This window comes from Amblyraja radiata, chromosome 2 (genome assembly GCF_010909765.2).
Source record: "Amblyraja radiata isolate CabotCenter1 chromosome 2, sAmbRad1.1.pri, whole genome shotgun sequence".
NCBI classification, from domain to species: Eukaryota; Metazoa; Chordata; class Chondrichthyes; order Rajiformes; family Rajidae; genus Amblyraja; species Amblyraja radiata.
Genome location: NC_045957.1, coordinates 151,356,022 through 151,369,943, shown reverse-complemented (window position 1 = coordinate 151,369,943; position 13,922 = coordinate 151,356,022). Strand labels below are relative to the sequence as shown.

The following is a 13,922-nucleotide window of genomic DNA, read 5'->3' as shown; positions in this document are numbered from 1 at the left end:
TTTCTTCATAAGACAGTCCTGACATCCCAGGAATCAGTCTGGTGAACCTTCTCTGCACTCCCTCTATGGCAATAATGTCCTTCCTCAGATTTGGAGACCAAAACTGTACGCAATACTCCAGGTGTGGTCTCACCAAGACCCTGTACAACTGCAGTAGAACCTCCCTGCTCCTATACTCAAATCCTTTTGCTATGAAAGCTAACATACCATTTGCTTTCTTCACTGCCTGCTGCACCTGCATGCCCACTTTCAATGACTGGTGTACCATGACACCCAGGTCTCGCTGCATCTCCCCTTTTCCTAGTCGGCCACCATTTAGATAATAGTCTGCTTTCCTGTTTTTGCCACCAAAATGGATAACCTCACATTTATCCACATTATACTGCATCTGCCAAACATTTGCCCACTCACCCAGCCTATCCAAGTCACCTTGCAGTCTCCTAGCATCCTCCTCACAGCTAACACTGCCCCCCAGCTTCGTGTCATCCGCAAACTTGGAGATATTGCCTTCAATTCCCTCATCCAGATCATTAATATATATTGTAAATAGCTGGGGTCCCAGCACTGAGCCTTGCGGTACCCCACTAGTCACTGCCTGCCATTGTGAAAAGGACCCGTTTACTCCTACTCTTTGCTTCCTGTTTGCCAGCCAGTTCTCTATCCACATCAATACTGAACCCCCAATGCCGTGTGCTTTAAGTTTGTAAACTAATCTCTTATGTGGGACCTTGTCGAAAGCCTTCTGGAAGTCCAGATACACCACATCCACTGGTTCTCCCCTATCCACGCTACTAGTTACATCCTCGAAAAATTCTATAAGATTCGTCAGACATGATTTACCTTTTGTAAATCCATGCTGACTTTGTCCAATGATTTCACCACTTTCCAAATGTGCTGCTATCCCATCTTTAATAACTGACTCTAGCAGTTTCCCCACTACCGATGTTAGACTAACTGGTCTGTAATTCCCCGTTTTCTCTCTCCCTCCCTTCTTAAAAAGTGGGGTTACGTTTGCTACCCGCCAATCCTCAGGAACTACTCCAGAATCTAAAGAGTTTTGAAAGATTATTACTAATGCATCCACTATTTCTGGAGCTACTTCCTTAAGTACTCTGGGATGCAGCCTATCTGGCCCTGGGGATTTATCGGCCTTTAATCCATTTAATTTACCCAACACCACTTCCCGGCTAACCCGGATTTCACTCAATTCCTCCAACTCCTTTGACCCGCGGTCCCCTGCTATTTCCGGCAGATTATTTATGTCTTCCTTAGTGAAGACGGAACCAAAGTAGTTATTCAATTGGTCCGCCATATCCTTGTTCCCCATGATCAACTCACCCGTTTCTGACTGCAAGGGACCTACATTTGTTTTAACTAATCTCTTTCTTTTCACATATCTATAAAAACTTTTGCAGTCAGTTTTTATGTTCCCTGCCAGTTTTCTTTCATAATCTATTTTTCCTTTCCTAATTAAGCCCTTTGTCCTCCTCTGCTGGTCTCTGAATTTCTCCCAGTCCTCCGGTATGCTGCTTTTTCTGGCTAATTTGTACGCATCATCCTTCGCTTTGATACTATCCCTGATTTCCCTTGTTATCCACGGATGCACTACCTTCCCTGATTTATTCTTTTGCCAAACTGGGATGAACAATTTTTGTAGTTCATCCATGCAGTCTTTAAATGTCTTCCATTGCATATCCACCGTCAACCCTTTTAGAATTAATTGCCAGTCAATCTTGGCCAATTCACGTCTCATACCCTCAAAGTTACCTTTCTTTAAGTTCAGAACCATTGTTTCTGAATTAACAATGTCACTCTCCATCCTAATGAAGAACTCAACCATATTATGGTCACTCTTGCCCAAGGGGGCACGTACAACAAGACTGCTAACTAACCCTTCCTCATTACCACACAGCACAGAAATAAGCTCTTTGGCCCAACTTGCCTATGCTGACCAAGATGCCCCATCTACATTAGTCCCAACTGCCCGCTTTTAGCCTATATCCCCCTAAACCTTTAATCTCTACTTGACATGGTAAATGTTAAGAGGCTATTACCTCAGGGTGAATATCTAGACATAGGGGGTCATGATCTCAGCATTAGGGGTTGGCTGGGATGAGGGGAGGTTTATTTACTTTTCACTTTAAGTCTTTGGAACCCAGGAAGTTGTGTTTAGACACCAAGGGAATCAAAGGGTATAGAGAAATGATGCAGATGCAGTGGAACCCAGCCTTATATTATTGAGTAAAATAATAGCTTGAGGAGCTATATCAGGCATTTATTTTCCTTTTCTTCGAGTGAAGATAGTTATCAATAGTTACAATAGGATCTTGATCAGTTGGGCAAATGGGCTGTGGAATATTGAATGGAGTTTCACAGTGACAGACAGGGCACTGGGGTCTGTTATAGTCCAGATGTATCTAGGAGTGCAGGTACATAGTTCCTTGAAAGTGGTCACAGGTAGATTGAGTGGCCAAGAAGGCTTCTGGTACATTGGCCTTCATCATTCACGGTATTGAGTTTAGAAGATATGTTACAGTTGTTCACGATGTTGGTGAGGCCGCATCGGAGTAATGGGTTCTGTTTTGGCAATAGGAAAGATGTTGTTAAGATAGAGAGAATGCAGAGAAGATTTACGAGGATATGCCCAGACAAGGGCCTGAACTATAGGGAGAAGTTGAGCAGGCTAGAACTTCATTCAGCCAGAAGGCTGATGGATGATCTTATAGAGGTGTATAAAATCATGAGGGGATTAGATGGGGTGAACGCACAGAATCTTTTACCTAAAGTAGGAGAATAAAGAACTAGATGACATAGGTTTAAGGTGAGAGGAGAAAGATTTGATAGGCACCCAAGGGGCAACATTCATTCAAAGGGTGGTGGGTATATGGAACAAGTTGCCAAGGTATTTGGGGCCGGTACCATAACAACATTTAAAGACATTTGGACAGGACATGGATCGGAAAGGTTTAGAGGGATATGAGCCAAACACAGGCAGGTGGGACGAGTGTAGATGGAGCATCTTGGTCAGCATGGTAAAGTTGGGCCGAAGGGCCTGTTTCCATGCTGTTTGTCTCTATGACTCTATGACTTACTTGTTTTCTAAGGTTGATCACCACCAAGCTAGATTCTATAATATCTTTCCTCTCTGAGCCCCTTGGATAAATCTTCATCTCTACAGATTTATTTTGCTTCACATGTGTTGACCTTCTAACCACGATCTCCTCCCCCAATTTCATCCTCCCATTTAACTACCCTACAAATACGTAAATGGCACTATCACAATTATTTGTAAATCTCGATCATTGACAGAGTGTTTTTCAACCAACTGTTCAAGTCCATTCACACACTCGTCTTCTGGTAGTTGTCCACGTTCTACACAGGGCAGGACATGCCCGCCATCGCCCTTGCAACCTCACTATATCTGACCCATATTTTTGCATCGACTAATTTGCATTTATATAGTATCCTTAATGAAAGTAAAACATCCCAAGGCACTTGAAGGGAGGATCATCAGACAGAAATACAAATTGATCGTACAAGGAATAGCAGGAAAGTTGAGCATTTAGTGAAAGAGTTGGGGAGAGGAAGAGGAGCAGGAAGTTTGGCCTTAATGATAGTTTAGTTTAGAGATACAGTGCGCAAACAGGCCTTTCGGCCCACCGAGTCCACGACGACCAGCGATCCCGCACATTAACACTATCCTACAAGGGACAATTTACAATTTTACCAAGCCAATTAACCCACAAACCTGTACATCTTTGGAGTACAAATTCCTCATATGTTGCGAAACATACTTGGCTAATAAAGTATGATTATGATTATGATCTTTGGAGTGTGGGAGGAAACCGGAGCTCCCGGAGAAAACACACGTGGTCACGGGAGAGGACGTACAAAATCCGTTCTGACACCACCCATAGTCAGGATTGAACCCGGGTCTCTGGTGCTGTAAGGCAGCAACTCTCCGTGCCGCACTAAAGATAGACAGCTAAAATGAAGGAATGCTTGAGAGGGCAGAATTGTGAGAACGCGGAGATCTCTGTGATTGTAGGATTGGGGAATATTGTGGAGACGAGGAGCAATAATGGTGTAAACAACAGTGCGAACTTCAACATTAAATAATTTCTGGATAGTGAACTACTTTCTGATACTTCCTTCAGAGGATTCTTCCCTAGTCTTGGCTGTGCCCTGAAGGAGCAATATTTTGATTATTTCCTCCACTTTCTTTATTTTCTCTCTTTAGGGCTGATTCAGTTGCATGGAATCCACACAAAATGCTGATGGCCGGTATCCAGTGCTGTGCTTTTCTTCTGAAGAACAACACAGTAAGTATATTTTAGTTCAGCTCAGTTTAGTTTATTGTCACGTGTACCGAGGTACTGTGAAAAGCTTTTGTTGCGTGCTAACCAGTCAGCTGAAAGACAATACATGATTACAATCAATGCATTTACAGGGTATAGATACAGGATAAGGGAATAACATTTAGGACAAGGTCAAGCCAGCAAGTCCCATCAAGGATAGTCCAAGGGTCACCAAATAGGTAGATAGTAGCTCAGCACTCTTCCATTTGCGGTCAGTGAAAGGTTGAATGAAATTATTTAGTGTAGTTTAGAGATACAGCGCGGCAACAGGCCCTTTGGCCCACTGAGTCTGCGCCGACCAGCGATCCCCGCACATTAACACTATCCTACACACTAGGGACAATTTAAATTTATACCACACCAATTAACCGACATACCTGTACGTCTAGAGTGTGGGAGGAGACCGAATAACTCAGAGAAAACCCATGCAGGTCACGGGGAGAACATACAAACTCCGTACAGACAGCACCCGTGGTTGGGATCGAACCCGGGTCCCTGGCGATGTAAGGCAACAACTCTACCCGCTGCGCCACCATGCCGCCCAGATGTTGGCCAGTTGCAGATAATTTTGCATGGTATCAAATGAGATGTTAGCATGAAATATAGCTACGTTTTTGTGCACCAAAAGTAGATGCAGTGCAGTTTGTAAGCATGCCAATATTATCCCAACCACAAATTGGGCAGGATGTGTCAGTTTATACATAGTGATTAGGGCAATTTAAATCATTGTTATTAAGTAGTGGTTTGATAATGAAAATGTAATCATGAAGCATGGTTTGCTGTTTGAACCATGAATCTAGCTTGGATCAGCAGCGCTACAGAGGAGTAAATGCAGCCGAGTTCCTATGGTCTATGTAAAGACAATAAGACACAGTTTGAACATGTAGTATACCAATCTCATTCAGCACCATCACACTGTGAATAAAGTAAACTGAAAATAGTTTGGTAACGTTTAAAGAAATCGTGTTCCATTTTCACCCAGGTGCCTTATTTAGCTTAGATTTGAGTTTAGAGATACAGAGCGGCCCACCAAGTCTGCGCTGACCAGTGATCCCTGTACACTAGCACTATCCGACACACACCAGGAACAATTTACAATTAACATAGCCAATTAACCTACAAACCTGTACGTCTTTGGAGTGTGGGAGAAACCAGAGCACCAGGTGAAAACCCACGCAGGTCACAGGAGAATGTACAAACTCCGTACAGACAGCACCCGTAGTCAGGATCGAACCCTGGACCCTGTCGCTGTAAGGCAGCAGCTCTACCGTGCTGGTTGTGGTCTTATATTCTGTAGCTCTCGTCACTAGTGGCCATTTCCAGCCTAGACGTTCTTTATCATCCTGTTTATTCCCTAATATGATAGCCAGTAAGAGTTAGTCTAGAGTGTCCAAATGTGTCCTCCATAACTCTAATCGTATTTGCTGGAAATTATTGTCGAATGTCTCGATTCTAGCGTAGAGATGAGTTAATTGAGCACACGTAGTGATTCACCCCCTCAGCGATGAATTTAGTCCGACACTAAGTGAGTAGATTAAATAATGCAAAGGGTGGCTCAGTGGTGCAGATGGGCAGCAAAGTGGCGCAGTGGGAACATTGCTGCCTTACTGTGCCAGAGACCCAGGTTGGATCCTGACTATGGTGCTGTCTGTATAAAGTTTGTATGTTGTCCCTATGGCTGAATTGTGAAAGGCTTGGATAGAGTGGATGTGCGAAGGATGTTTCCACTAGTGGGGAGTCTAAGTCATAGCCTCAGATTTAAAGGACATTCCCTTAGGAAAGAGATGAGAAGGGATTTCTTTAGTCAGAGGATGGTGAATCTGTAGAATTATTTGCCACAGACGGCTGAGGAGGCCATCAACCGATATTTTTAAAGCAGAGATAGATAGATTCTTGATTAGTATGGGTATCAAGGGTTATGGGGAGACGTCAGGAGAATGGGGTTTGGAGGGAGAGTTAGGACAGCTATAATTGAATGGTGGGGTAGATTGATGGGCCGAATGGTCTAATTCTGCTCCTATCACTTATGACCTTTTGACCGTGTGAGTTTTCTCTGGCTGCTCCGGTTTCCTCCCACATTCAAACAATCAATCAATCAGTTTAATTCGTCACATACACATATAAATGCAGTGAAATGAATTTACCAGCAGCGGTACCATTAAAAAAAAGTACACACAATATACAATCAGATTGAACACAAACATCCACCACAGCATTCTTCACTGTGGTGGAAGGCACAAAGTAGTCAGTCTTCCTCCATTGTTCACCCGTGGTCAGGGCCATAAACCCTCCACAGTTACCGCTACAAAGACTTTAAGACTTTTGCCTTCCATCACAGTGGTGGATGTTAAATTCGTGTTTATTGTGTGTTTTGTTATTTTATTATGTGTAAGACTGCAAGGCAACAAAATTTTGTTCAGACCGAAAGGTCTGAATGACAATAAAGGCTACTTTGACTTTGACTTTGACTTACATTCCGAAGACATACAGGCTTGTCGATTAATTGGCTTCTGTAAATTGTCCCTAGTGTGGGATAGAACTAGTGTACGGGTGATCACTGATTGGCGTGTACTGGGTGGGCCGAAGGGCCTGTTTCCACTCTGAATCTCTCAACTAAGCTAAATTAAATGGAACTGGGAAATAACTCAAATAAAGCATGCAGTTGGTAAGGCACCAGTAAACTTCTGAATTGCGAAAGCACTGGTGAACATTTGGGTGCAATTAACTATTTAGAAATGTTATCAATATGGCACATGTTTATTCAGTTTTCTCTTCTTCTTTCCAGGGCTTGATAGACAATTGCCACTGTGCCCAGGCCATGTACCTGTTCCAACAGGATAAGTTTTACAACGTGGACTATGATAAAGGTGACAAGTCAATTCAGTGCAGCAGGAGGGCTGATGCTTTCAAATTCTGGTTAACATGGAAGGCTATTGGGTCAAGTGGACTGGAGGAAAGGGTCAACCGTGCTTTTGCATCAGCCAGGTAAGACACTGACCATGGCAGCTGAACCTGGACAGGATCAAATTCTGCTCAACTTCAAAAATTCCACCTACTAATCATACCTTTACATAGCAAAACACAAAGTGCTTTACACAAAGACGTTTTCTTCAGATGACCTGAACCATCGCTTATCCACTCCCTCCTCAGATGTTGTCTGACCTGCTGGCTTTCTCCAGCACTTTGTATTTTGCTCAAGATTCCATTATCTGCAGTTCTTTGTGTCTCCATGACTCTACATAGAAACGTACAATACTGGAGGTGATCTTTCATCCCATTGTCCCAGTGCTGGCTTAGGAGGTGGGGAACAATGGGATAAGGAACATTTCCGTTTAGACCAGTGCTCTCTAGTTATGCTAGTTGTCACATTAAAAAGTACATCCTTTAAAAATCAAACAACTGCAGATGCTGAAACTGAAACAAAAGCAGAAAATGCTGTAAACACACCATTGGGTAGAATCTGAGGCAGGAAAAACAGTTAATATTTCAAAGGGTAGACCTTCTGTTAGTTCTATCCTTTGAATTATGTTTATAAATAAATGTATCAATCTGCACACAATATATATTTTGCCCTTGTGTCTGTGTCAGCTGTTTGAAAAGGCATGGACTGCTGTGAACTTGCAATATTACTGGACCTTCTGGATTTACTATAGTCCTCATTATTCCTGAGGTGCCGCGATTACTCAGTATTGGAATGTGTTTGCTCTCATTGAAGGATTCATGGCTCTCACTGTCATCCTGGAGTCTTTTACTTTAGAGATACAGCGTGGAAACAGGCCCTTTGGCCCAACGAGTCCACGCCGACCAGCGATCTCCGCACATATCCAACCGTATAAAACATGCTATATAAATACAAGTTATTTTACATGTTACATAAGGCGACAATAACATACTTTAGTTTTTTATGTTAGAGATACAGTATGGAAACAGGCCCTTTGGCCCACCAACTTCACACCAGCCAGCGATCACCATACACCAGTTCTATCCTACACATTAGGGACAATTTTTGGGAGCCAATTAACCTACAAACCCACAGGTCTTTGGAATGCGGGAAGAAATCGGAGCACCCGGAGAAAACTCAGGCAGTCACAGGGAGAGCGTACAAACTCCATACAGACAGCACCCACAATGAGGATCATTCCTGGGTCTCTGGTGCTGTAAGGCAGCAAGTCTACCGCTGTGCCACTGTGCTGCACTTTAAAATTGTTGCTGAAACCAAGGCAAAATAGCAGAGGATAACTCGTTACTCTTTTGTTACTATTGTACCGTACATTTTTATCGATGGTACATAAGAAAGAGTTTAAAAGTCCATGATGTGATCCAGAGGTGAATACAATAATGCAGCAACAAGGCAGATTCACCTCATAGTTGTGTCTGCATCTGCAAGGTCATTAAAAAGAATAGTTAACTTTGATATTCACCTTGGTTGATGGGAATTACACGATAAGTCCTTCACATACATGAAGCTGGTAGTCTAAACATCTAAAGTGCACGTACTTCTGTGCCTGTTTAATCTAAATGGGAAAAGTTCTCATGCTGTTTGCAATAAATCTTTTAGGTATCACTGTTGTGCCTGTAAAGATGGGGTTAAGGAATGATTTACGCCCTATCAGGATGGATTGAACTTATAGGCGACCATTGACACTTAAGAACGTCAGGCTTGCAAATTGAGTACCGAAGATTCTATCAATAAGGACCAATCTAGATCTGTTGAGGGACCCTTGTCTTTTATGTTGTGTATGGTGTAAGGCTGCATTTACAAATGTCCCTTTGTTAACATTGGTAACCTTTGAAAACAACATCATTTGATTCTAATTGTAGGTATCTGGCACAGGAAATTAAGAAGAGGAATGAATTCAGGTTGATTCTGGAGGTAAGCAATGTTATTCAAATCCTTCACTTTAGTTTCTCCGCTGGAAAATGTTGCTGTGGAATTATTATTAATTTATCTCAGTTTAGAAATAATGTTTTCTATATTTCCTGAAACCATAGGAGATAATTCAATCCATCAAATCCATACTGGCATGCATCTAGAAGTATCCTGTCCCCCCCCCCCCCTAATTCCTTTAATTCTTCCTCCTAAGCCCCCTCCACCCCCCCCCCCCCCCTCCCCTTTCCCATTTTTTGCCCCTTACCTGCAATTTGTAGCATATTTAAGCTACCAATTTGCCTGTATTTATGATGTGGGATGAAACTGGAGCACAAAGGGAAAACCCATGCAGTCACAGTGAAAACATGCAAACTCCACTGGATAGCACCCAAGGTCAGGACTAAACCAAGGTCCTACAGTTATTAGTTCTAACCTTGAGTAGAGACAATAATCAAGGACACTGGTATCATCGGGAGCCAGCCTGTAAGTCAGGAGAACCATTGGCTTAAAGAACTGGAGTGAGGGCGTATGAGGCTAGGAGTACCAAATTAAAATTGGCTCCCTCTTCAAAGCACTATCTAGTGACTATACCAGTGGTCGGATTGGGATTTGGTGTGTGCTTACTTGGCTGGGTCAGAAAACATTACTGTGAGCAAATTGGGGCCCCATATCTGAGGAAGGATGTACTGGCTCTGGAGAGGGTCTAGAGGAGGTTTACAAGAATGATTCCAGGAATGAATGGGTGAGCATATGATGAGCATTTGACAACACTGGGCCTCTACCCGCCGGAGATTAGAAGGTTGAGGGGGGACCTCATTGAAACTTACAGAATAATGAAAGGCATAGATAGAGTGGATGGAAGGATGTTTCCACTGGTGGGAGAGTCCAGGACCAGAGGTAATTACCTCAGAATTCCAAGGTGCTCTTTTAGAATGGAGGTGAATAGAAACTTATTTAGACAGAGGGTAGTTAATCTGTGGACCTCATTGCCACAGAGGGCTGTGGACAAGTCAGTGGATATTTCTAAGGCAGAGATGGACAATATCTTGATTGGAACGGGTATCAAGGGTTATGGGGAGAAGGCAGGAAAATGGGATTAGGTGGCAGAAATCAGCCATGATAGAATGGTGTAGTTGATGGGCCGAATGACCTATTTCTACTCCTGTAACTTGTGAACCTGTGAATCTTGACTGTGCCATTTAGGCTTAGGCATGGTGGCTGAATGCTTCTTCAGGGGTTAACTGAGTTAAATCAGTCAGCAGGAGATGGATGTTCATGAATGGTTCATAACTTGTGGGAGCGGACTTAGGCCATTCGGCCCATCAAGTCTATTCCATCATTCAATCATGGCGGATCTATCTTTCCCTCTCAACCCCATTCTCCTGCCTTCTCCCTATAATCTTTGACACCCGTACTAATCAAGAACCTATCAATCTCCACCTTGAAAATATCCATTGACTTGGCCCCCACAGAACTTCTGTGTTCAAGATGACTTTCCAGAAGGTTTGACAAATACTGTAGCCACTTCAGTGGCTGGTCAATAACACCATTGCTGTCTGTTATCTTTGCCATATTTGTTTGATTTCAGAAACCTCAGTGTTTTTAGATATGATTACACTTTGTTGTTAAACTACATACTCATTTTACATCAATCCTGTTGTATCCTTAGCCGGAGTACACGAACGTCTGCTTTTGGTACATACCACCTAGCCTGAGAAATGTGCCCGAGAACCAGGATTTCTGGAAGAAACTTCACACGGTGAGCGTTTATGAATAATCAAGGCTCCTAGACTTCACTGACACTTACACATCATTTCACGTATATCAAAATACCAAGCAGGATTGGCATAAATCTGTCCCTCCAGATGCACGGACAATTTCTTCCCAGCTGTTATCAGGCAACTGAATCATCCTACCACACCAGAGAACAGCCCTGAATTACTATCTACCCCATTGGTGACTATCTTTGATCGGACTTTACTGCCTTTACCCTGCACTAAACGTTATTCCCTTATCATCCCCTTATTCCCTTTACACTGTAAACGGCTCGATTGTATTGTCTTTCTGATTGGATAGCACGCAACAAAAACTTTTCACTGTATCTTGGTACATGTGACAATAAACTAAACTCAATTAACATATGGAAGTTTGGGCTGTTAAGGTGGAAAGATTTTTAGAGAACTTGATTGCCAAGATTGATTATGGCTTCTTTGCTAAAGGGGTTTCAGAATGTGCTGATGAAGTAACTCCGTGAGACAACAGTGCAAGAATGGAGCTCGGAGCATTTAAGTAATTGGGGCAGAGTACATTTGATTATATCAATTTAGTTGCCTATTATTCATCTTCATTGATCCTTACGTCCACTGAACTGTATGGGAATGAAAATCAGGTCATATGTATTGGTGGCCCTGATACAGCTTATGGTCAAAATTACCCGCCTTATTAAGAATGTATTTTATTTCCTATATCTGACATGAGCTATATTTTTGGAAGTTGTCCATTGGAAACAGTAGAAAAGGAATCCAGTTAAACATAAGCTAAATGTTGCCAAATGTCAGGATTGGCCTTGAGACTAGAAATGAATCTTTAGGAGATTACGGTGAGTAGCCCAAAAGGAGAACTGACAGGATGTTAAAAATGTATGTTTAGACATTATGTGCTGTGAGTTTAGACGTGTTAAAGTCCCATAGTCCAACAACGTTTTGTTCAGGGGTCTACCATTGCAGGTACAGCAGGCACTCAGGCAGTGAAGAAAGCAAATGGCATGTTGACATTCATAGCGAGATAATTTAGGTATAGGAGCAAGGAGGTCCTACTGCAGTTGTACAGGGCCCTGGTGAGACCACATCTGGAGTATTGTGTGCAGTTTTGGTCTCCTAATTTGAGGAAAGACATTCTTGCTATTGAGGGAGTGCAGCGTAGGTTCACGAGGATAATTCCCGGGATGGCAGGACTGACATATGATGAAAGAATGAATCGACTAGGCTTATATTCACTGGAATTTAGAAGGATGTGATCTTATAGAAACATATAAAATTCTTAAGGGATTGGGCACGCTAGATGCAGGAAAAATGTTCCCCATGTTGGGGGAGTCCAGAACCAGGGGTCACAGTTGAAGAATAAGGGGTAGGTCATTTAGGGCTGAGATGGGGAAAAGCTTTTTCACCCAGAATTCTCTGCCACAGAAGGCAGTGGGAAAACAAATTTATTGGATGTTTTCAAGAGAGAGTGTAGCGGGGACTCACAGGGGTCCAGCCTAAACCCGGCGGAACACGAGTTGTGTGCACAAGACGTATTTTATACTGTACAGTACTGCTCCCTACTCCTCACTGGTCACGGATGTTACCTGGCCTTAAATACCCACTCAGGTAAAACCCCGTAACTAGAGCCTCCCACACCCGAGATGCCTCCCTCCAGAGGCGCTTTCCTTTTCCTTCCTCTTTCCTCCCTTATTTTCTCTTCCACTTCCACTCTTCCTTTCTCCTCTCTCACCCATAACTTCCCTTTCATCTTCCCCCCTCCACCTCACTTTCCTCTCCTTCCCACCTCCCCAACTATCTTGCCTCCACCTCACTTTCTCTTATAGCTCACCTTTTTTTCACCTAATTTTCCTTCCACATGATCTCTCTTCCTCCTGGTCTTCCTTTCCCTCTGCTTCCTTCAACATATTCACCCTCCCATCTCATCTACAGGAAGCGGAAGTCTTGACTGCAGCTATTAAGACAGTGCCTTATGTTAAGAAATAACCTACAAGGCTTTGGAAAAATCAATTGAAATCTGGGTGACAAAGGAAAAATTGTGTCCCTTCAGAACTTTTGGGAGGTTTGTGGCCTTCATTGTGGAGACCACTTCATACCATTTGAACAGGATTAATCAGATTAGATTTCTCGCTTTATCAGGTTTACAGGTACGCAAAGACTTCCCAACCCTTGGCTTTGAGCAGCTATATGGTCTTGATGCTCTGGTCCCAGAGCTACAATGCCAGCAGATGGCGCTGATAGCTCTCTGTTGAAACAAAGTGGGGCAGGTCCACCTTGAATCTGAAGCTACATTTTCCCTCCTGTTTGCTTTTAACAAACCTTTTCTTAAAATGTTCTCACACTGGATCTCTCGGCCTTTCATGGTTTCATCTAATCCTACAACCCTTTACAATTTCTGCCCAAGTCCAAGTATGTCCTCAAAGTTCCACCATTAACAACTGTTTTCAGCCTCTGAGCCTTTGATTCCAGTTACCTTTCTGAACGTCACTACCACTCGATCTTTCTTTTCTTTGAGACAATCCTTAAAAATAGCTTATGCCCTTTAAGCTTATGCCCTAAAATATGGTGTCCAGTTTTGTTTTACATCAATGAAATGCCTGGGAACAATTTATTGCACATAAGATGCTGCAAAAATGCATCTGTTGTGCATTGTTTTCAAGTGTTGGCCAAACACTTTGCAAAAAGTTCTTAGTTGTGACACTGGGGCAATAAGCTTGCTATAAGCAAGGTACTGGTGCAGTGATAGCTGCAGTTTATGGTATGTACTTCCTTCTAATGCTACATTACAAAGTAACTGCATTTGTATAGTAACCTGTTTTAGAGTCATAGAGTCATACAGTGTGGAAGCAGGACTTTTGTCCCAACATGACCACAGCGACCAACATGTCCCATCTATACTAGTCCCACCTGCCTGCGTTTGGCCTATATCCCTCT

General features: G+C 42.9%; 1 protein-coding gene across 2 annotated transcripts in view; it reads left to right on the top strand.

Annotated features, from left to right (window-relative positions):
* The window catches only part of gadl1 (glutamate decarboxylase like 1), an 81,624-nt gene that overhangs the window by 51,908 nt on the left and 15,794 nt on the right, over nt 1-13,922 (top strand). For both annotated transcript variants that reach the window (XM_033017178.1, XM_033017177.1), the window contains exons 11-14: nt 4,241-4,322; nt 7,144-7,343; nt 9,180-9,231; nt 10,898-10,987. In XM_033017178.1, the coding sequence (XP_032873069.1) occupies nt 4,241-4,322; nt 7,144-7,343; nt 9,180-9,231; nt 10,898-10,987 (424 nt within the window). The remainder of the gene's footprint in view (nt 1-4,240; nt 4,323-7,143; nt 7,344-9,179; nt 9,232-10,897; nt 10,988-13,922) is intronic.